At 42.7% G+C, this 27,604-nt stretch overlaps 2 protein-coding genes across 2 annotated transcripts; both read left to right on the plus strand.

Moving 5' to 3' along the window:
* Positions 1–726: 726 nt before the first annotated feature.
* Positions 727–3,475, plus strand: LOC308237223 (neurofilament light polypeptide-like; the record flags this gene model as incomplete). The annotated part of the gene is given in 3 exon segments (XM_080647778.1): positions 727–737; positions 2,323–3,172; positions 3,176–3,475. Coding segments are annotated over 3 exon segments (1,161 nt in total).
* Positions 3,476–15,629: 12,154 nt separating this feature from the next.
* On the plus strand, positions 15,630–19,004 carry LOC308237224 (T-cell surface glycoprotein CD1e, membrane-associated-like; the record flags this gene model as incomplete). The annotated part of the gene is made up of 4 exons (XM_080647779.1): positions 15,630–15,660; positions 16,592–16,888; positions 17,823–18,101; positions 18,628–19,004. 4 exons carry the CDS (start codon positions 15,630–15,632, stop codon positions 19,002–19,004), a joined length of 984 nt encoding a protein of 327 aa, XP_080503905.1.
* Positions 19,005–27,604: the final 8,600 nt, after the last annotated feature.

Here is a 27,604-nt window from a genome sequence, read left to right on the forward strand (position 1 = left end):
AGCGGAGTCCCCAGAGCCCAGCTCCCACCAGGGACAGAGAAGTTCAATTCTTTGATAACAAAAGGACATTTTTCTTCTACGCCTTTCCTTTAAGTATTATATATTTAGACTCTGGATGCAGATTCATCTCCCTCTCTTTCTTCAGAGCATGCCTTTACTGTGAAAACTAGCCAAACCAGAGCCCATACCCTCCACATTCTGCTTTTTCCAGCTCTAACACTATTCCCCTGTCCAATCACTCCACGACCGACTGAGCATCAGACCTCTGGGGACATGCTCTACACTCAGAAGTTCACTAAAACTATTCAAACTAGCTAATCCTAAATCTGTTTAGCCTGTTTACCCTGCCTTGTCATTCACATAAAAACCACAAAAAGGTCCTAGCTGGTTTGGTTCAGTGGATAGAGCGTTGGCCTGCAGATTGAAGGGTCCTGGGTTCGATTCCGGTCAAGGGCACATGCACAGATTGCGGGCCTGATTCCCAGTAGGGGGCATGCCCGAGGCAGTCAATCGATGATGCTTCTCTCATCATTGATGTTTTTACCTCTCTATCCCTCTCCCTTCCTCTCTCTCTATAAATAAAAAAAAAAAAACATTAAAGAAATTGTCCAGTGTCATCACTGATTTGGGAGAGAGGATTAGGTAGCCTCCTCACTTCAATGTTCTGGAAGTTCCCCATACGAGAGAAATTAGGGGGTCAAATTTGCTGCAGCACCTTTTGTCTGCATGGTATTCAGGTACGTGGTGAACATTCCACTTACAGAAGGCCATAGTGTCATGCACAGAACTACAAAACCTCAACAAAAGCTTAAAAGGGCCTTGGAGGCCTATTAGGTGGTGGTGTAGCAAGGCAAAGTACTCGAGCTTGCTCGAGCGCACATCTGTGCAACATGGTAGGAGGTGGGGAAGAAAGATCTCATGTTACCCAGAAGTTCTCAAAGAGGCTGTTATTCTGAAAATGCTGGGTGGCACCAGCACATAGGAACCTGGTGTTTGGATGAATAATAAGTTCTGACACATCCATTACTGAGTTTGAGATTGGCAGATGCTGCACACATGAATAAACTATGTCATTATCAGATAATCAGCCTCCAAATATATTACTAGACATAGACATGATATAATATTTATAAGAGTATAATATGGAACCCACTGCATAATTATATCCCAAAATACCTTTTGTCCATTTTTTGAAATATCCTATATAATAAAAGCCTAGCGACCGAATGGCAGAACGATGAGAACGAACGGCCGACCAGTCACTATGAGGTGCACGAACCATTAGGGGGAAGACGCTCAACACCGGAGCTGCCCCCTGATGGTCAGTGCACTACCATAGGGGGAGTGCCACTTGGCTGACCGGGATGAGCGGCTGTTCCCATTGTGAATCCTGGGCCGACAGGCAGGAACCCGGGCTGTGATTGTTGCCTCTTCGCCCCAGGCTCCTCCTTGCCCCAGGTCCTCCTCCTCACTCCCTGCTGTCTCCTCCAGATGCCCACCGGCTGTACAGTGCCACCGCCACCAGATTCGCAGACCTGACCTTGGAGGCTGGGAGGCGGGTTTGTGGCCACTGCATGACTGAGGCCTACTCCGCCACTTCTCAGTGCTATTGTCCCTGGGCCTGGCCCTGACCGGGATCCCTGAAGAGGCAAGTGCTACGGCTCCACGTAAGATGCTGGACCAGGGAGCAGCCACTCAGAGAGCAGGTCCACAGCCACTCGGCTGACCGGGATGTGTGGCGCTTCCAAGACGGGCCTATCCTTGCAGGCCATGCCCCGACCAGTGCACGAATCTCGTGTACTGGGCCTCTAATATATCTACACTAATAAAAGAGAAAGATGCTAATTGACCGTACCTCCCCTACGCCCACAGTCAATCAGGAGTGTTATGCAAATTAACCCAACAAAGATGGTGGGTAAATTTGCATATGCAGGCGGGGCAGGCAGCACCAGTCACCACCCTCGGGGTGCAGGCCTCAATCGGGGACTCGAGCAGGTGGCACGGGCAGCGCCTGACACCACCTGTGGGGTCCAGGCCGTGATCCAGGACTGGGAAGGTGGAGTAGGCAGTGCCAGATGACTCCAGTGGGGTCCAGGCCGTGATCCGGGACCGGGCAGGCCGGGCATGCAGTGCCAGATGCCACCTGCCTGAGGTCCTGGCCCAGATCGGGGACCCAGGCAGGAGGGGGTGGCCAGCATCTTCGGGATCACTGTCTGCCCCCAGACCGTCTGAGGACACAGGTGGAACAGGCCTGGGTTGAACATTTTAATGAAAATGGAATGCCTGTGCACTGCCCCGCCGCGCCCCATTCCTGTCGGGGAGAGGGCAGTGGGCAGTTAGGAGGCACCGGGGCTCAGAAGGGACTGGGAGCAACCTGCAGGTGAGCTACCAGGAAGAGGTGCTGAACCATGAGGACGCCGAGGGCTGGCTGATGGAGGCTTGCAAAGGTGCGGAGGAGGTGGCTCTTGTAGGCGCTGAGCTGGAGAAGCACATGGACAGCCTGATGGACGAATTCGCCTTTCTGAAGAAGGTGCACGAAGAGGAGATCGACAAGCTGCAGGTGCAGATCCAGTACGCTCAGATCTTCGTGGAGATGGACGTGTTCTCCAAGTCCGACTTCCCCGCCATGGTCAAGGACATCCAGGCCCAGTACGAGAAGCTGGCTGCCAAGAACATGCAGAATGCTGAAGAATGGTTCAAGAGCTGCTTCACTGTGCTGACTGAGAACGCTGCCAAGAACACCTACGCTCTGCGCGACGCCAAGGACGAGGTGTTCAAGAGCCACTGCCTGCTCAAGGCCAAGACCCTGGAGATCGAAGCAAACCGGGGCATGAACGAAGCACCAGGAAAGCAGCTTCAAGAGCTGGAGGATAAGCAGACTGCCAACGTTAGTGCTATGCAGGACACAATCAACAAACTAGAAAATGAGTTGAGAACTACAAAGAATGAAATGGCACAATATTTAAAAGAATACCAGGACCTCCTCAATGTGAAGATGGCTTTGGACATTGACATTGCAGCTTACAGGAAACTCTTGGAAGGTGAGGAGACCTGGCTCAGTTTCACCAGCGTGGGAAGCATAGCCAGCTGCTACTCCCAGAGTTCCCAGGTCTTTGGTCGATCTGCCTATGGGACCAGCTCCTACTTGATGTCCGCTCGCTCCTTCCCTTCTTAATACACCAGCCACGTCCAGGAGGAGCAGATCGAGGTGGAGGAGACCATTGAGGCTGCAAAAGTTGAGGAAGCTAAGGATGAACCCCCTTCTGAAGGAGAAGCTGAAGAGGAGGAGAAGGAGAAGGAAGTGGCTGAGGAAGAGGAAAGAGAGGAAGAGGAAGAAGGTGCCAAGGAAGAATTTGAGGATGCAAAGGAGAAAGAAGGAGGAGGTGAAGGTGAAGGAGAAGATGCCCAAGAAGCTGAGGACGAGAAGAAAGATGAAGGTGCTGGGGAGGAGCAAGCAACCAAGAAGAAAGATTGAGCCCCCCTTTCCTTAATTATTTCAGGAATAATCCTCCTGAAACCAGGTCAACCCCATCACAACCAAGCAGTTGACTTCCTGATACTATATGAATTAAGAAGTCAATATATATAACATTCTGAGGTGACTCAGGTTGGACATGAAATGTTGTGTTATGACTTTTCTCCTTATGCAGAGTATCTGTTTGCTTGCAGAGTGGCTTCCTGGCTTGCTGCCAGCCTGTGCATGGTCACACTTATGAGTTCAGGATCTATGACAATGTGAATAATTCAGATGTTTGCAATAAAAACACATGAACACATGAATTCACTAATGTTAATGTTAAACTTCATGGAAAAAATAGTCCTTTGAATCTTTGGTGGTTAGAAATTAAAGACCTCAAATCATGTGCAATAAACAGTAAATAAAGTTACACTGAATGACAAAAAAAAAATACATTAGGGGCCAGGAAATGTTCAAAGAACTGGGGAACCATTCCCAAATCAGGAAGGGAAGTCACAGGGTATATATTATTGCTACAAATACAGTATTTCCTACTACTTACAACATATACAGTGTAATGTATTAGATACCTTCCTATCACATGATGTACGTATTCTCATAGAGTAATACTGGTAGATATGTTATAGTTATGGCAGTATCTCATATCCTATCTATATTAATAAAAGGGTAATATGCTAATTAGACCGTGAGACCTTCCAGACATCCTTCTGGACAAAGGTATGGTGGCGTGGCTGAGGCAGAGGTGGTTAGGGGTGATCAGTCCAGGAGGGGAGGGCTTTTTGGGGTGATTAGGCTGGCGGGGGGGTGGTGCAGTTGGGTGCAAGCAGGCCAGCAAGCAGAGTGGTTAGGGGCAATCAAGCAGGCAGGCAGGTGAGGGGTTAGGAGCCAGTAGTCCTGGATTGCAAGGGGGTTGTCCGAATGCCGGTTTAGGCCTGATCCCACAGGGGTCCCAGATTGGAGAGGATGCAGGTCGGGCTGAGGAACACCCCCCCCCATGCACGAATTTCGTGCACTGGGCCACTAGTGTGTGTGTGTGTGTGTGTGTGTGTGTGTGTGTGTGTGATTTCGTGCACTGGGCCACTAGTGTGTGTGTGTGTGTGTGTGTGTGTGTGTGTGTGTATATATATATATATATATATATATATATGTATATATGGTCTAATTAGCACATTACCCTTTTATTAATATAGATAGGATATGACATACTGCCATAACTATAACATATCTACCAGTATTATTCAGTGTATATCCTATATAATAAAAGGCTAATATGCAAATTGCCCCCTCCACCAGGAGTTCGACCAGCAGGCAGGCCAGCCAACTTCCCATGTCCCCTCCCCCTGGCCAGGCTGGCAGGACTCCACCCATGCACGAATTCATGCACCGGGCCTCTAATATATATACACTGAGGGGCCAGATTATTATGCATTCAGAGCTCATAATAATCTGGCCACTCAGTGTGTGTATGTGTGTGTGTGTGTGTGTGTGTGTGTGTATATATATATATATATATTAGTAGCTGATTGTTATGATATTTGAGAAGTTTTGTGTCATGAAATACATGTGAATTGTTGCCTTTTTTTCAGTTCCTCAAATGGATATACTTCTCTCTTTACTGGGTCTTAGTGTAAACTATGTTCTCTTTTTCAGGTTAACTCCTCATCTTCTCTCAGAATGCAGGTCTGTCATCGCTTTATGGGAATCCTTCCGGATCTCCTTCACTTGGTACATGCCTCCTGTCATTTGATATCATGGCACCGTATACTTCTAAATTTTCTGTTTATGATAGCTGTATTTATATATTCATTTGTATAAATCTATTCACTCACACTAAACTCCACCAAAACAAGGAATTTATACCTCTTTATCTACAGTTAATTTGCTTTACCATGATATTCTCAGCTCTTATTAAAATGCCTGGCATATAGTAAATGCTCAATAATTATTTATTAAAAAAAAACAAATTAAACATTTAACATTTTCCAAGATACAGATAATACTATTTATTAAATTTAACTTAAAATATAATTTGAAAGAGAGGGACAGTTATACAGATATCTATAGTTCTTCCTATGGCACTGTGTGCTTAGCAGATGCTCATCTCCTTGCAACAACCCATATGCCTCGAACCACCCAAATACCTCCAGCTGGAGTCTCAGTTTTAACATGACCCAAATGGACCTGTGCATCTCAACACCATCCTTCCCAAACGGTGTTGTCGATCTTCTTAAATGATACCACGCTACCTCCTCCTGGTCACTCTTTGTTTGATTAATCCGAATCACCACCATGCTGTGTCACTCCACTCTCCGTTCTCACTGCCACTGCCTCCTTGTTCAGGTCACTCTCAGATTGTAAACCTCATCGCGAACTAGGGAACTTTTCTAAATGCTATTTTAACCACATCAGTCTCGTGCTCAAAATCCTTCACTTCCTTGAAAAACAGAAGAATTTTTCAATATGGCACCTGTCATCAGGGCCTACTCTGGCCATATCTCTTTTCTTCACCTTTGGTCCCTAAGCTTCAATATCCACTTCTCTCATTTAAGCTTCTATACATTTCTCCTGTAAATTAACACTAACTTTCTCGTACGTTTTACTATGTGATAAGGCAGATATTCCCTTCATTACTTTTTAGCAAAAATATGTAGGATCTTATTCCTTCACTCCCCCCAGGTAAAATAAAAAAAAAGTAAAATCTCCTTGAACCTTCTATAGACCTAAAGGGCTGCTACTCAAAACACACCCCGCTCTCCTTTATATTTCATGCACATGATGCAATGGATCCTTTAGTTTCTAGTATAAGCAGAGGAGGTGCTGTAGGGGTCCAGGTGCCGTAGTCCCTGCTTTGATTTCTTGCAGGTACAATACCTCTTTTCAGGATGGAATAATTTCCCAGGCAAACTTATAACTTCGCTGAGAGACATTCTTGAGTTACTTCCATATGACCAACTGCTCTTACAGCTTGAAACTCAATAAACCAGTGTTAATAAATAATTCTCTGACTATTATTAGCAAGACAAGTAATAAGTGTTGGAGAGGTTGTGGAGAAAAAGAAACCCTCATACACTGCTGGTGGAAATGTAAATTGTTATAGTCGCTATGAAAAACCAGTATAGAGGTGCCACAAAAATTAAAAGTAGAGTTACCATATGAGCCAGCAATCTCTTAGTTGGTTACTACCTGAAAAATTGGAAAGCATTTATTTGTAAAGATATATGCTCCCTTATGTTCACTGTAGTATTATTCATGGTGGCCAAGACATGGAAACAACCGAAGTGTCTCTCCATAGATGATGGAACAAAGAAGATGTGGTACATAAATACAAGGAAATACTACTCAACCATAAGAAAAAATGAACTACTTTCATTTGTAACAACATAGATGGGTCTTGAGAATATTATGCTAAGTGAAATCAGTTCGATGTAAAAAAGTCAAAAACTATGATTCACTCAGACGTGGAACATAAAACTGAAAGCAACACATGAACAAACAAGACAAAGAAAAAAACACTTCTACACAGAGACAACAAACAGTATGGCGGTCACTCGAGGGAAAGGGGGTTGGGGCGAGGTAGAAAAGATTAGAGGGGGTCAAATACATGGTGCCGGAAGAAGACTTAATTTTGGGTGGTGAACTCTCATTACAAAGTACAGAGGATATATTATAGAATTGTACAATTGAAACCTCTATAATGTTATTAACCAATCATTTAAAATAAAAAAATAAATCTTTCATTATTATATTTTCTATGCTTTTATTTACACTTATGATATTTGCATTCTCATATTTGAATTATTTTTCCTTTGCATGTATTTTGGGCTGTGGATTTAGAAGCATTTTATCTGCTTTCCTTTTTGTTTTACATTCTCTCTCTTTTTTGTTTAAAATCTATTTTTATTGATTTCAGAGAGGAAGGGAGAGGGAGAGAAAGATAGAAACACCAATGATAAGAGAGAATCATTGATTGGCTGCCTTCTGCATACCTCACACTGGGGATCGAGTCTGAAACCCAATCTGCCTCAACCCTCTATTGACCTCTTCTAGCCCATCCCTGCCACCTGCCCCAGGCTTTCACTACCCTGTTGTTTGTGTCCATGGGTTATGCACATATGCGTGCAAGTTCTTTGGTTGATCTCTTGCCACCCACCCACCCTCCCTGGTCTTCCCTCTGAGATTCTGCAGTTTGTTCTATGCTTCCATGTCTCTGGATCTATTTGGTTCATCAGTTTATTTTGTTACTTAGATTCCACATGTGAGTGAGATCATGTGATACTTGTCTTTCTCTGACTGGCTTGTTTTGCTTAGCATGATGCTCTCCAGATCCCTCCATGCTGTCTCAAAGAGTAAGAGATTCTTATTTTTTAATGCTGAATAGTATTCCCTGGTGTAAATGTACCACAGTTTTTGTATCCACCCATCTACTGATGGGCACTTGGGATGTTTCCAGATCTTAGCTATTGTAAAAAGTACTGCTGTGAACATAGGGGTGCATACTTGCTTTCTGATTGGTGTTTCCAGTTTCCTAGGTTATAATCCTAGAGGTGGGATCACTGGGTCAAATGGCAGTTCCGTATTTAATTTTTTGAGGAAACTCCACACTGTTTTCCATAGTGGCTGCACCAGTCTGCATTCCCACCAGCAGTGCAGGAGGGTTCCCTTTTCCCACATCCTCGGGAGCACTTGTCATTTGTTGATGGTAGCCATTCTAGCAGGTGTGAGGTGATAGTTCACTGTAGTTTTAATTTGCATCTCTCTGATGATCAGTGACTTTGAGCATTTTTTTCATGTCTCTTGGCCATCTGTATGTCCACTTTGGAGAAGTGTCTATTTAAGTCATTTGCCCATTTTTTAATTGGACTGTTTATCTTCCTTTTGTTAAGTTGTATGAGTTCCTTATATATTTTGGATATTAACCCTTTATCCGATGTATCATTGTCAAATATGCTCTTCCATGCAGTGGGCTCCCGTTTCATTTTGTTGATGGTTTCTTGTGCTGTGCAGAAGATTTTTATTTTGATGTAGTCCCATTGGTTTATTTTCTCCATAGTTTTTCTTGCCCTAGGAGATGTATCCGCAAACATATTGCTACAAAAGATTTTGCTGCCTATGGTTTTTTTCTAGCATCTTTGTGGTTTCAAGACTTAGTCTTTTTCAAGTCTTTTATCCATGTTGAGTTTACTGTTGTGTATGGTGTAAGTTGGTGGCCTAGTTTCATGTTTTGTATGTATTTGTCCAATTTTTCTAACATCATTTATTGCAGAGACTATCTTGAGTCCATTATATGCTCTTGCCCCCTTTGTCAAATATTCATTGAGTGTAATGGCTTGGGTGGAATTGGGAGGGTCTCTGTTCTGTTCCATTGATCTATATGCCTGTTCTTGTGCCAGTACCAGCCTGTTTTGATTACAGTGACTTTATAGTATAACTTGATATCTGGTATTGTGATCCCTCCAACTTTGTTCTTCTTTCTCGAGAATGACCCCTTTTAGCCCATGTACCACATAGTTTTTATCCATTCATAAATCCAATGACACAAGTAATTTTTATGTCTTGGCTACTGTGAATAATGCAGCAATGAACATAGGGGTACATATATCTTTATGAATAAGTGTTTTCAAAATTTTAGAGTAGATAGCCAAAAAGGGATTGCTGGGCCCTGTGGGAGCTCTATTCTTTTTTAATTAAAAAAATTAAATTTATTGTGTGCCTACCACCCAAAGTCAAATCCTCTTTTGTCACCATATACTTGACCCCCTTTACACTTTACTAAACTCTCACCCCCTTTCCTCTGGTAACAGCCATACTGTTATCTGTGTCTGTGATTTTTTGTTTGTTTTTCTTGTTTGTTCATTTGTTGCTTTCAGTTTTCTATCCCACACATGAAGGAAATCATGATGTTAGCTGAGGTTTAGTAGTAATTACCTTATTATGTTGAAGTAATTTTCTTCTATAACTAATTAATTGGGTGTTTATATATATATATATATTGATTTCGGAGAGGAAGGGAGAGGGAGAGAGAGATAGAAATATCAATGATGAGAGAGAATCATAGATCGTCTGCCTCCCGCATGCCCCACACTGGGTATTGAGCCCGCAACCAGGCATGTGCCCTTGACAGGAACGGAACCTGGGACCCTTCAGTCCACAGACCAATGCTCTATCCACTGAGCAAAACCAGTCAGGGATAATTGGGTGTTTTAATTATAAATGAATGTTGTATCTTATCAAATGTTTTTCTGCATTTATTGATATGATCATATAATTTTTATCCTTTATTTTGTTAGTGTGGTGTATAACATTGAGTGATTTGCTTATGTTTAACTATCCTTGTGCTTCTGAAATGAACTCCATTTGATCATGATGTATTATCTTTTTAATGTATTGTATTTGATTTGATAGTATTTTGCTTAGGAATTTTGCATCTATATTCATCAGAGATATTGGTCAATAGTTTTTGTTTCTTTGTTTTTGTGGGGGAGTTATCCTTGCAAAGTTTTGGTATCAGAGTAATATTGGCATCATGAAATGTGTTTGGAAGTATTACATTTTCTCTAATTTTTTGGGAAATATTGAGAAAGATAGGTGTTAAATCATCTTTGAATATTTGGTAGAATTCACTAGTAAAGCCATCTGGTGCTGAACTTTTACTTATTGGGAATTTTTTGATGGTTCTTTTAATTTCCCCACTCTTGATCTGTCTATTTAGATTTTGCAGTTCTTTGTGATTCAGTCTAGGAAAGATATATATTTATGGGAACTTACCCATTTCTTCTAGGTGGTATATAGTCCTTTGTAGAATTTTTTGTATGACCCTTTGTGTTTCTGTAGTGTCTGTGATAACTTTTCCTTCACTTCTGATTTTGAATATTTCAATGTTCTCTACTTTCCTTAGTGAGTCTAGCCAGAGGTTTGTCAATTTCATTATTTCTTTCAAAGAACCAGCTATTTATTGATTTAAATTGCTGTTATCTTTTTGTTCTCTATTTTATTTATTTATTTTTTCTGCTGACTTTGCGCTACATTTGTGATTCTTTTTCTAATTTTTAAAGATATAATGCTAGGTTTTTAATTTGAGATTTTGATTGTGTGTCTTTTTTTTTAAAGATAGGCTTGTAGTGGTATAAACATTTCACATTACTACTTCTATTTCATCCTAAAAGTTTTGATATGTTGTATTTTCTCTATATAATTTTTGATCTCTCCTCTTATTTCTTTCTTGACCCAGTCATTTCTAGTAGCATGTTGTTTAATGTCCATATATTTCTGTTTTTTTCTGCCTTTTTATAGTTGATTTCCAATGTGAAAACATTGTAGTAAGAGAAAAATGCTTGATATAATTTCAATCTTCTTAAATTTGTTCAGACTAGTTTATACTCTGATACGTGGTGTATCCTTTATAATAATGTTTCATGTGCACTAGAGAAGAATGTATATTCTCATGCTCTGGGGTGAAAGGCTCAGTATATGTGAATTATATTCATTTGGTCTAGTGTTTCATTTAAGGCGATTTTCTTCCTGATTTTCTGATCAATCATATCTGTCAATGGGATATTGAAGTCCTCTATGTTAATTGGGATTTTGTTAGTTTTTTTTTGTTGTTTGTTTGTTTGTTTGTTTGTTTTTAGTGCTGTTAGTAGTTGCTTTATATTGGTCCTCGTTGATTGAGTGCATAGATATTGAGAAGTGTTGTGTCTTCTTAATATATTGTTCTCTTTATCATTATAAAATGTCTATCTTTGCCTTTTGTTACGTTTTTATTTTGAAATTTATTTTGCCAGATATAGGTAATGCTATACCTTCTTTCCTATGGATATCATTTGCTTGGAGAATTAATTTTTGCCCTTTCAGTTAGAATCTATATTTGTTTTTCAGCTGAGATGTGTCTCCTGAAGGCACCATATGTTTAGGTTGGTTTTGTTTTTTATCTAATCTCTGCCTTTTTATTGGTGAGCTTAGTCCAATTACATTTAGTTCTGGGTGTTTTTGTGTGTGTGTCTGGTTACCACTAGGTTTATGTAAAAGAAAATTTCATATGGACAGTGTTCTTTTTTATTCTATTCACCATCCCGTTTCATAAATTCATCCTTTTACTTCTCTCTTTTCAATGTTTTTGTTGTTGTCACAGATTATCCCTACTTATGTTGTGTGTTCATTTCTGAATTCAAGTAGCTTTTGTCTTCTTCCTTTTTAAAAATGCTATTACCTTCTTTTGCCTTTGTGTGATATTTAAGTGTACAGTACAGTACCTTATTCTAAAAAAGTGTTGTAATATCATGCTTCTGTCTGCCTGTGGTTAATCTCCATGTAGTTCTGTGACCTTTTGTTCTTTGTTTCAGTTATATTCCCCCCCTTGGACATTTCTTGTAATGGAGATCTTCTGTGGCAAATTGCCTCAGCTGCTGTCTGTCTAGAAAATTTTTTATTTCTCCTTCATATCTAAAGGATAACTTTGCTGGGTATATTATTCTTGGCTATTAATTTCTCTCTTTAAGTAGTTTGAATATTTTATTCCCAGCTCTCCTCCCTTGTAGGGTTTCTTCTGAGACATCTGATGATAATCTAATGAGACTTCCTTTATAGGTTACTGTCTTCTTTTCTCGGCTAGCTTGGTAATTCTTTCATTGTTATTACTTTTTGACTGTTTTAATATAATGTGCCTTAAGTAGGCATTTTTGAATGGAGGTAATTAGGTGTTCTATTTGCTCCTGGGATTTAAGGATTTAGTTCTTTCCATAGGTTTGGAAATATCTCACCAAGTATATTTTTTGGAGTAGGCTCTCTGTTGCCTTTCCCCTGTCTTCTTTTTTCTGATATGCCCATTATTTTTATATTGCTCTTTCTGATGGAGTCAGATAGTTCTTGTAGAGTTCTTTCATTTAAAAAAAATTTTCCAGTATCTCTCTTCTCTGCCCTGCATCATTTCTAGATTTCTGTATTAATAGCACTAATTCTTTCCTTCATCTTGTCAACTCTATTTCTTAAGATTGCTGGTTTATTCTTTATCTATTTTACTGAGTTTTTTCATCTCCAGAATATCTATGTGGTTCTTTTTTACAAGTTTTAATCTTGTTGGTAAAGTAGTAGTTTTGTTCATTGATTTTATTTCTGGGTTCATTAAATTGCCCATCTGTGTTTTCTTGTATCTTGTTGAGTTTTTTGTAAGGGCAATATTGAAATTTTTTTTCACTTAAATCACATGTTTTTATGTCTTTTCTCGAGATTTAAAATGTTTTCTTTCTGAGCTGCCTCATTACCTTGGTTATTCATGGTGTTTGATGGATTTCTCTTCTGTCTAGGTATCAATGTATGCATGGCACTACCCTAGTAGATTGATTCAAGAAAAGTCTTTCTAATGATTTCTAGTAGGTGACACTGAATCACAGGTTTTTTTAGTTCTCTTGAACTGCTCTGGCTTTTCAGATCTCTGCGAGTTGGTGGAAAATGTCCTGTGATTTCTGGGAAGTTGGACATCTTTTCTGTGTCTAGGTCACTTCAGTCTCAGGGGACAAACTCTGCAAGGGAATGCGGTGGACATTAGGTTTCCCAATCTGTAAAATCCCTGTGCTGTCTCCTGAAGCTAGACACTGCTGGCAGTTAAGCCACAGTGGGTGGGTGTGGGGTTAGCTGGGAGAAGCAGGCTGCTACCTTTGTTGCTTTATATCCAGTAATGGTGACTGGCAGACCTCAGTGGCCTTCCCTTTGTATCTCCACTGAGCCTGGAATTAGTTGCAGAGTGCAGCTCTTGCTCAGGGAAAAATGTTTCTGTAGTATTAGCCATCAGGTTTGCAGATAATGCACTCTGCAATCCCACACTCACTGCCACAGCTTCTTCTGGGCCCTGCTGCTAGCTCTGGGAGGGTGAGAGGAGGCAGGCTCTGGCAGGGTGATGGGAGGTGGCCAGGCTTGGTGGCTTTGTTTCTCTGTCTGAAATGCCAGTTGCCAGACAACCATGGCCATACCTCTGTTCTTTATGCTTGCCCCGGTCACTGGGTTCAGCTGCAGCATACACTGACCACTTCCCTAGGAATGCTCACTGTATTTCTCTGTTCCTCTCTGAAGGGAGTGCCAGTGACAACCCAACCCCTTCCCTCTCTGGGCTGAGACTCACAGTGAGCTGCAGGTTGCAAGCTCAGGAATTCACCCCTGGCACCATCTTAGCTCTTCTCTCTCCCACCTCCCTGGTTTGCTCCCCTTGCCCACCTTCAGGTGTTTCATTGCGCAGCTCTCAGATGTGTTTGTGGGTTGAGAAGTGAGTTCTTTGTTGAATTACAGCTGTTTAAACAGCTGAAACTTCAAGGGGAGAAACCAAGGGGACCTCTCACTGCACCATTTCTCTGACCTCTATTATTTATTTATTTATTTATTTTTTTTGAGGAAACTCCATACTGTTTCCAGAGTGGCTGTACAAATTCATATTTTTGCCAGCAATGTATGAGGGCTTCTTTTCCTCTATGTCTACACCCTCTCCAACCAGGTTATTTCTTGCCTTGTTGATAATAGCTATTCTAACAAGTGTGAGGTGGTAACCCATTGTGATTTTAATTTGCATTTCCTTTTAACTGGTGAAGCTGAGTATCTTTTCATATATCTGTTGGACATTTGAATGCCTTCTTGGGAAAAGTGTCTTTTCAAGTGCTCTGTCAATTTGTCAAAATTGGATTGTTTTGTTGCTGTTGTTGAGTTGTATGAGTTCTTTATATAATTAGCTCCTTATCAGAGATTTTGTTTGCACATATCTTCTAACCTGTAGTTGGTTGCTTTTTATTTTGTTAATGTTTTCTTTTGCTGTGCAGAAGTCTTTTGGTTTGATGTACTCTCATTAATTTATAAAAATTGCCCTGGCTGGCATGGTTAAGTGGTTGGAGCATCAGCCCAATGCAATTCAATTCCCAGTCAAGGGCAAGTAATTGGGTTGCAGGTTCTATCCCTGATCCTGGTTGGGGCACATCTGGGAGGCAACCAATCAATGTGTCTCTCTCATTGTTTCTCTCTCTCTGTCTCTCTCTCTCTCTCTCTCTTTCTGTCTCCCCCCATGCCCCACTCCTTCTCTCCCTTTCACTCTCTCTAAAATAATTTATATCAGTATTCCTTGCATTATTCAGGTTAATTTTTGGGTTGAGTCAGATCATTAATTTCATAAGAAGAATTATGTGGCATATTCTTTGAGTTTTTGAGTGTTCAAATATGGATTGATTTTGGCCATATAAAATAATGGTAATTTGTCTGAACAAAAAAATTTAAGATTCTCACATTACCTCAGAATTCTCAAATGTTTCTCCCCAGCATTGAACATGAGGTATCTAATGCTAATGTCTTAAAATTCAGACAACGGGTGAGACTGAGTGTAAACTTTTCTCAATAACTGGGAGCACAATTCTGTGAGTCCTCTGTAGTAGAAAAGTAGAGGTTTTAGGCTGGGTTTTTGTTGTTGTTGTTTTCTCCTAAGAACATCTATCTGAAATATTAGTGGCTGGCATATCTTTTGGGCTCTGACTAAATGTCAGTTGAATGCTTATATGAAAACCAAACAAAAGAAAAATAGTTAAACTGTCTTCAGGCTGCCACACAAGCATTAATGAAAGGGTAAGAAATAAAGACTCAACACAGTAATTAATTCTCCCATGAACACTCTAGTCCCCTGAGTCACTTCTCTGCCTCACATAAAACTCCTCTCTAATCAAATACCACCTAGGGGATAGCAGTGCCCCCAGGCCATGAACTGTGACCAGAAAGCTGCATGGCTGCTCTTCAAACTCAGAGCACCTGTGGACACACTCAACTCATTTAGGGTAGAATGGGGATCCGAGGCCTCTCCCTCTGTATTCCCTACAGACCCATTCATACAACATGAGTGAAAATGTCTGTCTGTCAGCTTGCCATTTCCAGGTCAATCCCACTCATGGGTCCCTTTAACAGCCACCATTTGTCTCACTGGGGAAACTGAGAAGAAGTGTGTCTTCCTTAGATGATCTGATCATCTGTATTGCTCCTGCTGCTCCCCTTTCACTATGGAATATGGAGAGTTGCCTGTGATGATACAGCTACACTCAAAGTGCCCGTGTCTTCTAATAATGTTTTTGTGAAGAGCAGAATAAAAAGATAGAGAGAGTCTGAGGGGATAAGGAGAACAGGCAAGGGAATGAGAAGAATGACGGAGACTCCAGAGGAAAAAAGGATGGGTAGGTAACATAATACAGAGAAGATAAAGAAGAAAGGAAGGCTGGGATGCTGATAGGAGGGGGAGGAGACCACAGAGAGATAAGGAGTGGGGGCACTGCTGGAAAGGCCACTGGGCACTACCAAGGACCTTCTATCACCTCTTTTTGTAGAAAAGGATATGAGAACCCCATGATGGACTTGCTTTGACCAAGGCCAAGAGGGACATAATTTTCCAGCCAGACCACCGACTGCAGACCTTATTGGAAGCCAGACTCATTTCATAGTTGTTGGCACCATGGGGAGGTTAGGGCACAGACAGGAGCAGGAAGAAAATGTGGAAGCCAAGACAGTGGTCAAGATCGGGGGAGGAAATGAGAAACTTTGTGGGAGGCTGTGGCGAGGGAGGCAGCAGGGTTTCTCTGCCAGAGAAGTGAGCAGAAGGAGAGGTGTGTTTGTCTGTGTGGCAGGGGAAGTTAGATAAGAGCGCAAAAGGGTTTGGAGGGGAAGCTGGTCTTCGAGTTCCGAGGAGCACTTGTCCTGCTATGGCATCCTTTACCCAACAAGCTTCAATGCTGCTGCCGATGCTTCTGCCCCTGCTCTTCAAGGGAATTCTCTGCCTTGGGCCAAGCCCAGAGGGTAAGGAGAACCTGGGTGGAATGATACCTGTGGTTGGGTATAGCAGGGTGGAGAAAGGTTCTGGGGAGGATCTGGGGGCAGGGAGTAACACTCCCCATTGGTGCCCTTGTAATCTGCATGCCAGGCTAGTTCTGGGCAACATATCCTTGACCCCAGCCTCAGTTTCTCTCTCTGATTTTGGGGAGAAGAAATTGGATCAGAGGGAAGGGGAGATGAGAATATGTGCAATCTTTATCTGCATTTCTCTTTTCCTATATGGGCCCTTCTTCTCCCATCCTTTCACCCTCTCTCAATTGTCATTTCTCTGTCTCTCAGCTGGCCAAGTCCTAGGATCCCATCATCCAGCAGGAGAAGAACCCCTCTCATTTTACATGCGCCAGATCTCCTCCTTCGCCAACCGCAGCTGGGAGAACACCCAGGGCTCAGGCTGGCTGGGTGAAGTGCAGACTCATCGCTGGGACAATGTCTTGGGGACCATCAGCTATCTGTTGCCCTGGTCCCGGGGTAATTTTAGCAAGGAGGAGTTGGAGAGCATCCAAGCGCTATTGCAGCTGTACTTTCATACTTTACCCCGGGAAGTGCAAGCTCATTCCAGTCAGTTTCAGTTGGAATGTGAGTTTGCTATTCCAAGCTGGTTTTTGCCTGAGGGGTCTGACCAGGTGAAGATGGTATATGGGCTCTGACCTTCATTCAACCTTCCCGACCTTGTTTTCTGTCTCCCTTCACTCACTCTCTCCTCTTTGCTTCACCCTTCCAATCATTCCCACTCTACCTCCCCCCAGCACAAACACAGAAGGACCTACATGCAGGTATCTCCTCACTCCCCGGAATGTACCCTCATATTCTGGCTCCTTGGGATAGCTGTCTCCTTTTGATGTTCCTTCCTCACCCTCGGCCTCAGATTCAGCTTTTCCCAGCCAGGATCTGCTCTCCTTTCTTCCTGGCCTGAGTGTTCACGTGGCCTAACCAGTACAAGCCCTCCCAAGTAAGCTCTTCCTGATGGTCTGCTATATTTCTCAGCCTTCCCATCTAGCTCCTTCAAATTAATTATTATTTTTTAAAAACTCAACAATTCTTTATTGTTGAAAGTATTACTTTTGTCCCCCTGTTTCCCCCATTGACCCCCTCCAGCCTGTCCTCAGCCTTCCCCGCCTCCCCTCCCCCCCCACCCCAGGCCTTCACTGTCCCATACAAGGTTCTTGGTTGATTACTTCCCACCCACCCACCCTCCCTCACCTTCCCTCCAAGATTCTGAACTCTGTTCCATGTTTCCATGTCTCTGGATCCAATCCATTCTTCAGTTTATTTTGTTACTTAGATTCCACATGAGTGCAATCATGTGATACTTGTCAGATTAATTATTTTTACATACCTATATTCTCTTCACATTTTCTTCCCACAATTCCTCTCCCCTTTTCATCCCAGCACGACTATCCCATGCGATTCGCCAGATAATTTTTCTTCCCTTGATTCCCTTTACTTTACAGATTGTTCACTTTCCCTCCCAACAATTCTTTCCACACTGACTTCTTTGTCCACCCCCCAGATCCCTTTGTGATCCAGATATCATCCGGCTGTACAATGCATCCTGGGAAGGCCTCAGAAGCCTTCTTATATGGGGCATATCAAGGATCAGATTTCATGAGTTTCCAAGGATATTCCTGGAAGCCGTCTCCAGGAGCGGGAAGTCGGGCTCAGAACGTCTGTAAAGTGCTCAATCGCTACCGAGTTATTAAAGAAGTTGTGAAGAATCTTCTAGGTAACACCTGCCCTCGCTTTCTGGCTGCTATCGCTGCAGCAGGGAAGTCAGAACTGGAAAGACAAGGTCAGCCCAACTCCCTCTCCTCTTGTTGCCCAAGACCAAAGAAATACCAAGCACGCTTCCTAGAGTAAGGGAGGGACCCCGTGTATTAACCTTGTGGACTCCAGTTATAATTTTCAAATCAGAGTGAAGAAACATGCAGAGGGCTTCACTTTTTATAACCTTCTGGGGTCTTTGTCTTGCAGATATGGTTCCGCCCCCTTTTCTGGGCTTACAGGAAGGCCCCCAGGTGTTGGGGTCCCCAGGCCATATCTGATGATCTGTCCTGTGGCCACTGATAATGACCCACACCCCCCGCAGTGCATTGTTCACAGTTTTTATGGCCTGACAAGACTTGGAAGACCAGTTTCCTCCTCATTCTCACATCCTTAGTGCTTCAGTTCTTGTATTTGAGTTTTTAACTCTTTATCATCTTTGAAACACAAAATAAAAGGCTAGAGGATGAGTTTCCAAGAGAAGAGACAGAAGTGGTTACTCAAAGTGCTAAGGTTCCTGACTCACTAAAGTCCACTTCTCCTCCTCTTCCCAGTGAAGCCAGAGGCTTGGGTGGCCAAAGGCGCTAGTCCTGGTCCTGGGCGTCTGCTGCTGGTGTGCCATGTATCTGGCTTTCATCCCAAACCTGTGTGGGTGCGGTGGATGCGGGGTGAGCAGGTGCAGCCAGGCACTCAGCAAGGTGAAGTCCTGCCCAATGCTGACAGCACATGGTATCTCCGAGTGACCCTGGACGTGGCAGCTAGAGAGGCGACTGGCCTGACTTGTCGAGTGAAACACAGCAGCCTGGGAGGCCATGATCTAATCATCCACTGGGGTGAGGAAGAACGAGGCCATGATCTAATCATGCACTGGGGTGAGAAAGATCGAGGGCCGCTGGGGGAAATGAGAGTCTCTCCCATAGTTCCAGGCTAGTGAATGAGCACCTGGGGAAATGAATAGGAATGCTATGCACAGGGGATGGAAGGGGGAAAATCCAAGTAAAGAAGGGTGAAGAAGGAAAGCAATTAAATTTTCAGAAACAGGAGAGGATTAGAGGTAGTAAAGAGAAAAAAGCCCTAACCGGTTTGGCTCAGTGGATAGAGCGTTGGCCTGCGGACTCAAGGGTCCCAGGTTTGATTCTGGTCAAGGGCATGAACCTTGGTTGTGGGCACATACCCAGAACCAAGGTGTGCAGAAGGCAGCTGATCGATGTTTCTCTCTCATCGATGTTTCTAACTCTGTATCCCTCTCCCTTCCTCTCTGTAAAAAATCAATAAAATATATTTAAAGAAAAAAAGAGGGTTCTGATGATGTGGTAAAAAAAGAGAGAGAGGGGTGAGATCAGGGACATAGGCCAGGAAGAAATGAAAGGAGGGCTCTAGAAAATACAGGGGAAAATGTGTGGAAAGCCCCACCCCTGTGAAATGAGAACCATTAACTGAGGTAGAATAGACACTTCATAAATTGGCATTCTTATTTTATCCCCAACCAGACGGATACCACATCCTCCCGATATTGACCTGTTTGGCTATAATGGTTACCCTGGTTGTGTTGGTTGTGGTTGGTCTGTGGTTTCAAAAGCAGAGGTGAGATTTTCTTGTCCTGTTTCTTCAACTACTTATCAAATCACTCTTTTATTCCTCTGTTGTTTTCTTTCTTCCCCCATTCTTTCTTTTTCTTTTTCTAAAAAGAATTTTTGTGAGTTTATTTGAGCCAATCTGTGGACAATTGCTGGGAAGCAGTATCTCAACGGATTGGTATAGTGCTCCAGAGAATGGAGGGTTTTCATCTATTTCATACATTGCCATCCAAGCAGGGGATGTAGGTGGTTACATGAAATCCCCTGGTGATAAATTAGAGAGTCGGGAGAAAGCAAACAGGTGCGGGGATGGGGGGATCTCTGGATTGGATAAAAAGTAAAATGATAGACACATACCTAGGTGGGTGCAGGATAGTTAACAGTCCACCAATTAATATGATACTAATAACAATGAAGGAATTTGTGGTATCCTGTCCTGGCGCCCAGGCACATTAGGTTGTGCCCCATGGGGTCCGGAAAAAGGGAAGTTACAAGTTACCCAGACATTTCAAGGATATGTTATCACAGATGCAAAAAGACAGATAGGTTCAATTAAGGTAGAGGCTGACCCTGTCAGACTTCCCCCTTTCTTGATTTATTTTCTTTGAGATCAAGATTCTCTTCTTCTCCCACAGCTCAAACTGGACCGTCTGCTCTCCCCATGCACCCAACCTTGCCTTTCCCACAGAAGCCAACATCCAACAAGCCAGGAGTTTAGGAAATCAGCTCTACTTGGCACAGAAATCATGGATGAAAAACAGATTCTCAAAAAAAGGAAAAATAAGCCTAAGCAAACTCTGATGGCATTTGTTTTGCCTCATGCATAACATTCTTGTCCGCTTCTTTAAAAAAACACCGCACAACTATTTTTATGGTAGAAAGTATTACCGATGTCCTCCCTCTTTTCCCCAGTGACCCCCTCCAACCTGCACCTGCCCCTCCCAAGCCTTCACCACACTATCGTCTGTGTCTATGGGATATGCATGTATGCATGTACGTTCCCCCATTAATCACCACCCCCCATTCTCCCACCCACGCCTTCCCTCTGAAATTCGTCAGTCTGTTCCATGCTTCTATGTCTCTGGATCTATTTTGTTCATCAGTTTATGTTGTTCATTAGATTCCACCTATGAGTGAGATCATGTGAAACTTGTCTTTCTCTGACTGGCTTATTTCGCTTAGCATAACACTCCCCAGGTTCCTCCATGCTGTTGCAAATGGTAAGAGTGCTTTCTTTTTTTACAGCAGCGTAGTATTCCATTGTGTAAATGTACCACAGCTTTTTTATCCACTCATCTACTGATAGACACTTGGGCAGTTTTCGAATCTTAGCTATTGTAAATCTGTCTGCTTAAATATGGTTCATTAAATAAACAAAGCATGATTTTTTAAAACAGCACATTCTGATAGAGAACCGGACTCATTTGGAAACCTGTCCTCCCACCAACCCCCATTTTGTGATAATCTGTTTTCTGCTTTGGCCACATGTTTATTGATCCTTCAAACTTCGATTCGGCTGCTTGTTTGGCATGGAAGCTTCCTGGGATTGTTCAATTAAAATCTCAAGGCAAATGCATTAATGCATGTGTGGGACCCTCACAGTGGATCAATGGACTCAATCTGACTGAATGTGCGGGACCCAGCTTCACCGTGGAACCCAAGCTCTGGACTCTGGCCTTGCTTCGGGCTCTGCTGGAGCCCCAGCTGTACCTTTCTCAGGGCTGGGCTAAGAGGCAGGGGACTTTGGAGCCTGAGGAATGTAACTCCATGCAAATAAAGTCTTTTACCTCATCCCCTTCTCCCGGGGCCTTCTGAAAGTGCTCATGTCAGCGGAGTCCCCAGAGCCCAGCTCCCACCAGGGACAGAGAAGTTCGATTCTTTGGTAACAAAAGGACATTTTTCTTCTACGCCTTTACTTTAAGTATTATATATTTAGACTCTGGATGCAGATTCATCTCCCTCTCTTTCTTCAGAGCATGCCTTTACTGTAAAAACTAGCCAATCCAGAGCCCATACCCTCAACATTGTACTTTTTCCAGCTCTTACACTATTCCCCTGTCCAATCACTCCATGACTGACCGAGCATCAGACCTCTGGGGACATGCTCTATACTCAGAAGTTCACTAAAACTATTCAAACTAGCTAATCCTAAATCTGTTTAGCCTGTTTACCCTGCCTTTGTGATTCACATAAAAACCACAAAAAGGTCCTAGCTGGTTTGGTTCAGTGGATAGAGTGTCCAGCCTGCTGTCAGGGCCGGCCTGACAGGTGAACCGGGTCATGTTAAGGGATCCCACATCTGGCGCCCAACATGGGGCTTCTGGAGGAGAAGGTATTTTTCGCCTAAGAGCAAAGGAAGGAAAAAAATTACACCGAGAAAGGGTGTGGAAATTCACCAGAAATAGGTGAGGGAAATTCACTGGAAAAAGGTGAGGGAAACTCACACAAAAGCCCACGACCAGTTGCAGAGTCGAGAACTCTAAGTAGGGTGGGAACGTCTTTTTCAGCCAGGCTAAAGGGGAAGAATTAGGTTATAAATATAAAGTAAACTTTATTATTAGAATTTTCAGAAAGTATTCCTTTATAATTTTTGTTTAACATAACCCTTGGTTTTAGATCTTGAGTATTTGGCAAAAAGTTGGTAAAAACAAAAAACTGTTTTCCCATGGGGAACATAATAGTGTGTTTGCTAGAGCCTTTTAGAGAGGCTGAGGAGGAGCTTCCTCCCCTGGTTCCCTTCACTCCTCCTAGAGAAGAGCAGGAAGAAAAATTGAAGGAATGGCCTCTGTGGTCCCCTCCACCTCCATGTCCTAATCCTGAAACATTTAATTCACCAATAGAATCCTCTCTACAGAAAGTCATCAGAGAAGGAATAAAGGACATGTAGGTGGAAGAAAGGCTTGCTTTTCCTATTATACAAGTAGCTGACCCACAGTACCCAAATCAGATAAGAAGCCATGAAAAAATTGATTTTAAAATGATAAAAGCTTTATGAGAAAGCGTTGTTCAAAATGGTCCAACAGCTCCTTTTACAGGAGAAATCATGAGTAATATTTCTGATGCATTCTTAACTCCTTCTGATTGGTATACTCTGGCTCGTGCAACTCTCGATGGAGGAGATTATTTACTATGGAAGGGAGAATACTTAGAGAAATGTCAAGAGCAAGCCCGCACCGCACAAACGGAGGGCCGAATGCTCAAATAACTTATGAAATGCTGGCAGGACTGGGACAGTATATGGATGTACAAAATCAGTTACATTATGTGCAACAGGCATATGAGCAAATACGACTTTGTGGAAGGAAAGCCTGGTATGCTTTACCAACGAAAGGGGACCCTCAGGGATCTTTTAGTAAATGTATGCAGGGACCTACAGAGTCATTTTCTGATTTTGTGGCTCGTCTCACTCGAGCAGTGAGACGACAGATTCAACATGAGGCAGCAGGAGATATTTTAATTCAGCAATTAGCTTACAAGAATGCCAATGCTGATTGTAAAAAATGCATGATGCCTCTGAGAAGAAATAGTACCATTACAGAGATGATTCAAGCATGTCAGAATGTGGTATCAGGCACTTTTCAAGCAAATTTACTCGCTGCTGCGGTAACAGGTAGAAGTAAGAGGTGTTATAAGTGTGGAAAAACAGGACATTTCCAAAAGGAATGTAGGCAACCGAGAAGGACACAAGGTAACACTCTAGGAAGAGGCGTGAACACTCCACCTCAAGATTTAAGCATTTCTCGGTGTCCTAGATGTCAGAAAGGGAACCACCGGGCCAGTTCTTGTAAATCAAAATTTCATAGAAATGGGCAGCTGCTAGATCCAGATAGATGGCATGGTCTGTTGCCGGGAAATGGCCAAAGGGGTACCCCCAGCCCCCTCATCAATAGGGGAAATCTGCTCTCCAAGGCCCACAGTGGATTCTCTCATCCGAGCAACTCCAGGAAGCACAGGCCTGGATCTTAACAGCACTATAGCAAGCACTTTGATCCCCGATATGGCTCTGCAAGCTGTTCCTACAGGAATTTGAGGACCTTGCGCCTGGAACCACACCATGCAGCTGCTCCTTTGTGTGTGAAAATTAAATAGAGGTTTCTGGCTTGCACCAAAGTAGAGGAATATCACTACTTGCTCCTGGGAGAGGTGCAGAGAATGTACAGTTTGAATTTGAATTGCCATTGGCTTAGAGCAAAGAATATCCTTACATGGTATTTTTCCTGGTTTGTATGCTTAAAGAATGTGGTTTCTTGTTCAAATTAAAATCTTAGTTTGTATTTGGAATTTAAAATCTGTAATAAGAAATGAAACTCCACTCATGAAACAGCCTCTGGTGTGGAGAAATTCAATGGTGACAGGAGAGGGCAAAGCTATCTGCTCTCCTGCAATGAGATTACTTAAAGTTTTCTTTAAAAATTATAAAAGAATTTGCAGGGAAATTCTGATCTTGGCCAAATTGGATGCTAGCTATTACTTCAGAAAGCAAAAAAGAGAAAAAATTTGAGATCTGTCTTTATCTATTAAGCATGAAAAAATGTGTGGCCAGATCTGTTGCGGAAACTTCCCCTAAAGTAAGCAGGATGTGGGGGAAGGGAGAGACACTTGGCGATCCAATATGGACACCACTCCCCAAGAAAGCCACCATAAGAGGCCTCATATTCGCCATCTTTCCTTTTTCCAGCTAATGACTTAAAGCTTTTACAAATTCATGATGCATCGGGGATTTCTGTGCTCATATAAAGTGAAAAGGCCAGTTTAAAAATGAGTGCGCATAGTTTTTGAGCTGGGCTTGACACTTTTCTGTGTGCAGAATAAAAACCCTAGAGATGTTTAGCTTTAAAGATGACAAAGATGAACCAGGAGACAAATGAAAGCTAGTTTCCAAGGCATTTTAAGCAGCCCCTTTTTGAAATTCCCGCCCTAAGGCAAATAACCAGCAGGAAGTAGATAACAAGTTTGCATATGAATGGCCGATGTAAATCATTTATGGATATAAATATTTGTTTGATGGCTGTTAAAATTTCAAGGCCTTAACAGAGATGATTCTTGTAAAACTCTAAGGGCCCAGAGTAATACAAGAAAATTATTCTCTCTTCTTAAAGGAAATCCTTTTAAAACAGATCTAATATACTTGAAATTGCATGGTATTATTCTACAATGTCATTATAATTTTTGATATTTTACAACAGCATATTGTACAATTAATCCAAACAAACTTAAAAATCTAATTTTTTTTTTTATGTTTGGCAGCAATTTAAAAGGACATGAAAGGATTTAGTCCCTTCCACTGTGTGGAAAGCCTCACTGGGAAGGCACTTGAGCATCCTATATTGGCCTTTCTTGCCTTATTTGCAAAGAGGGACCCTCTCCTCACAATCCAATTGCCCATAGCTGTTGCTTGAGTTTTCTGTTCATGCTGAAGTTGAAGCCTCATGGTGGCTGGCACCATGGATCTGTCTCTCGCACCATGGCGTGAGCTGGGCCTTCCCTGGAGAAAAAACCTGGGTTCCCCAAGATATGTGATCTATGCCAGGGCCCCGCCAGTAGGCGAGGGTATCCCAAGGCAGGTGCTGGGCATGGAGGCCATAGGGGCATAGGCTACCAAGGAGACAGAACTGAACCTCACATCACCCTGCTCAGCCCCGGAGGATGACTGGTTAGTCAATGACGGGTAAGATTCCTCAAGGGAGGGGCAAACTAAGACAGGCACAGTCGTAGGGGGGCCATCAAGAGAGAACTTGGGGGTCAACAGAGGTGGGACCCAGATCCCCAACCCCCCAACGTTGCAGGGGCTTGAACACTTGCCCCTTCTGAAGGAGGTCTCCTGCCCCATGGCTGCTTCACACTTCCCATGCCCAGCTCAGATTGAGATCCAGCTACAAACAAGAGACTTGGCCCAACTCATATTGAGACCCAAGCAACAGAGAAGTGGCTGATGGTGATTGCCCTATATCTAAATCTAACCTAAATCTAGGCGTGCTCAGGGCTTTCTCAAGGATGCATATAATCCTTTCCATTAATTTTTACAGAGTAAACTAAAATTGTTGTTAAAGTATTAAATTTGACAGTAAAATAGTCAAGTTATCAGATTAATTTAAATTGGCTAAATGAAATAAGTTAATAATGAAGAAAATTTAATTGTACAAGAGGCTGTTCCTAAAGTATTAACCAAAATTTCTATTGGTAATTCAAAAAATTAAAATTTAAAAGCTATCAAAACTGCATTATAAAAAATTTTCCAAAAGCCTCCTAATAATTAAATAAGAAAAAGGGGGATAGTGGAAAAAAACCATGTAAGAAAAAATGTCCTGTAAGTAAATTATACCTAGAAAAAATTTTTTCTTTTGAAAACCAATTTTCATTTGTAATGCTCCAGCCATGAAGACAAGAGGAGAAACAGTCCAGACATGGAAGACTCTGACGATGTCTTGCCATGCCAGCAGTCAGCAGCTGTGTGTCGCTGCAGGTTGCCCAGGACCAAACCAGAGACGTTCGGACCTGCATCGCCACCATTTGTCCACCATCCAGATATCATTGCCAACATGAACACATGAAGAACTTTTGGACTCAGAACTTTTGGACATTGAAACTTAGACTTAGAACTCTTGGACTTTGAAATTGGGTGTTTATTTCTGATCTGCAGATGCAAGATTTTTTAGAAGAAAGAAACAGGGGAGATGCCAGAAACCAATCATTATCTCACTAATAGAAAGAGGCTGGTCAACCTTGAAGCTCTGAGAGGTCAGAGCCAACCACTCCCTATCTAATTGAGACAATGGTAACTGAGGCAACTTCCCCATCTTGTAATCATGTAAATCCTCACTGATATGATAATCCGCTTATTACCTGCTTAAGGGCTATGGGTGTTTCCCAAAGCTGCTTAAGGGTAATGGGTGTATCCCATAGCCTCAATAAAAGGGATAGCAAGGCCAGAGCCTAGCGGTACTCTTCCCACTAGAGGTTGACTCCCACCTGGCCCCCCATTTTCCCAAATTAACTCTTTTCTAGTCTCTCTCTCTTCATTTTAGTGTGCGGCCTCCTCCAGAAACCGGACCCTGAGTGGGCCCTGAACCACGCGGGTCGTGTTAAGGGATCCCACAGGCAAATTCTCAGTACAGCAAATGTCAGTAAATAGTTACAGACTTCTGGGAAGCCATGAAAGGTTGCTCTTATTCTGCTGACAACTGGAAATCGCCATCCAAATGCGTCAGGGAACACTGTGTGGGCAGGGGACTGAATCTTATCAGTCCCTTTAGGTGCAAGGACTCTGTCAGCTTACACCCGGTCTCCAACAGCCTGTGGACTGAAGGGTCCCGGGTTCGATTTCGGTCAAGGCCACATGCACAGGTTGTGAGCTCGATCCCCAGTAGGAGGCATGCAGGAGGCAGCCGATCGATAATTCCCTCTCATCATTGATGTTCTATCTCTCTCTCCCTCTCCCTTCCTCTCTGAAAATATATTTTAAAAAAACCCCAAAAGCAAAACACAAAAAGGCTATCTCTCAGTTCCCCTTGCTCTGGTTGTCTGGGACCAAACTCAGTGTTCCCTGTTATAGCCCTGAGTGGCATGGAACACCCCCTCCCGGAAGCTGTGTGTAATAAAGTATTTTTAAAATGACAATCCTGATCTGTTGGCCTCACTTTATCTGAATAAAAATAAAATCTAGATTTTAAAACATATCGAAAGAAAGAAATAAAGTTGAAGGACTGACAGTAGCTGAGTTCAAGACACTATAATGCTACAGTATCAAGATAGCATAGTATTGGTAAAACAATAAAGATATAGAAAAAAAAAGCTTTCCTGACCTAAAAGGACATTGAGAAACCTTATATCATATTGCTAAGTGAAAGAAGCCAGTTGAAAAGGGCTATATATTATACTAGAGGCCCGGTGCACAAGATTCAGGCACTCTTGGGGGGTGGGGGGGACCCTCAGCCCAGCCTGCACCCTCTCACAG

This window comes from Plecotus auritus (genome assembly GCF_963455305.1).
Source record: "Plecotus auritus genome assembly, chromosome: 12".
Lineage (NCBI taxonomy): Eukaryota > Metazoa > Chordata > Mammalia > Chiroptera > Vespertilionidae > Plecotus > Plecotus auritus.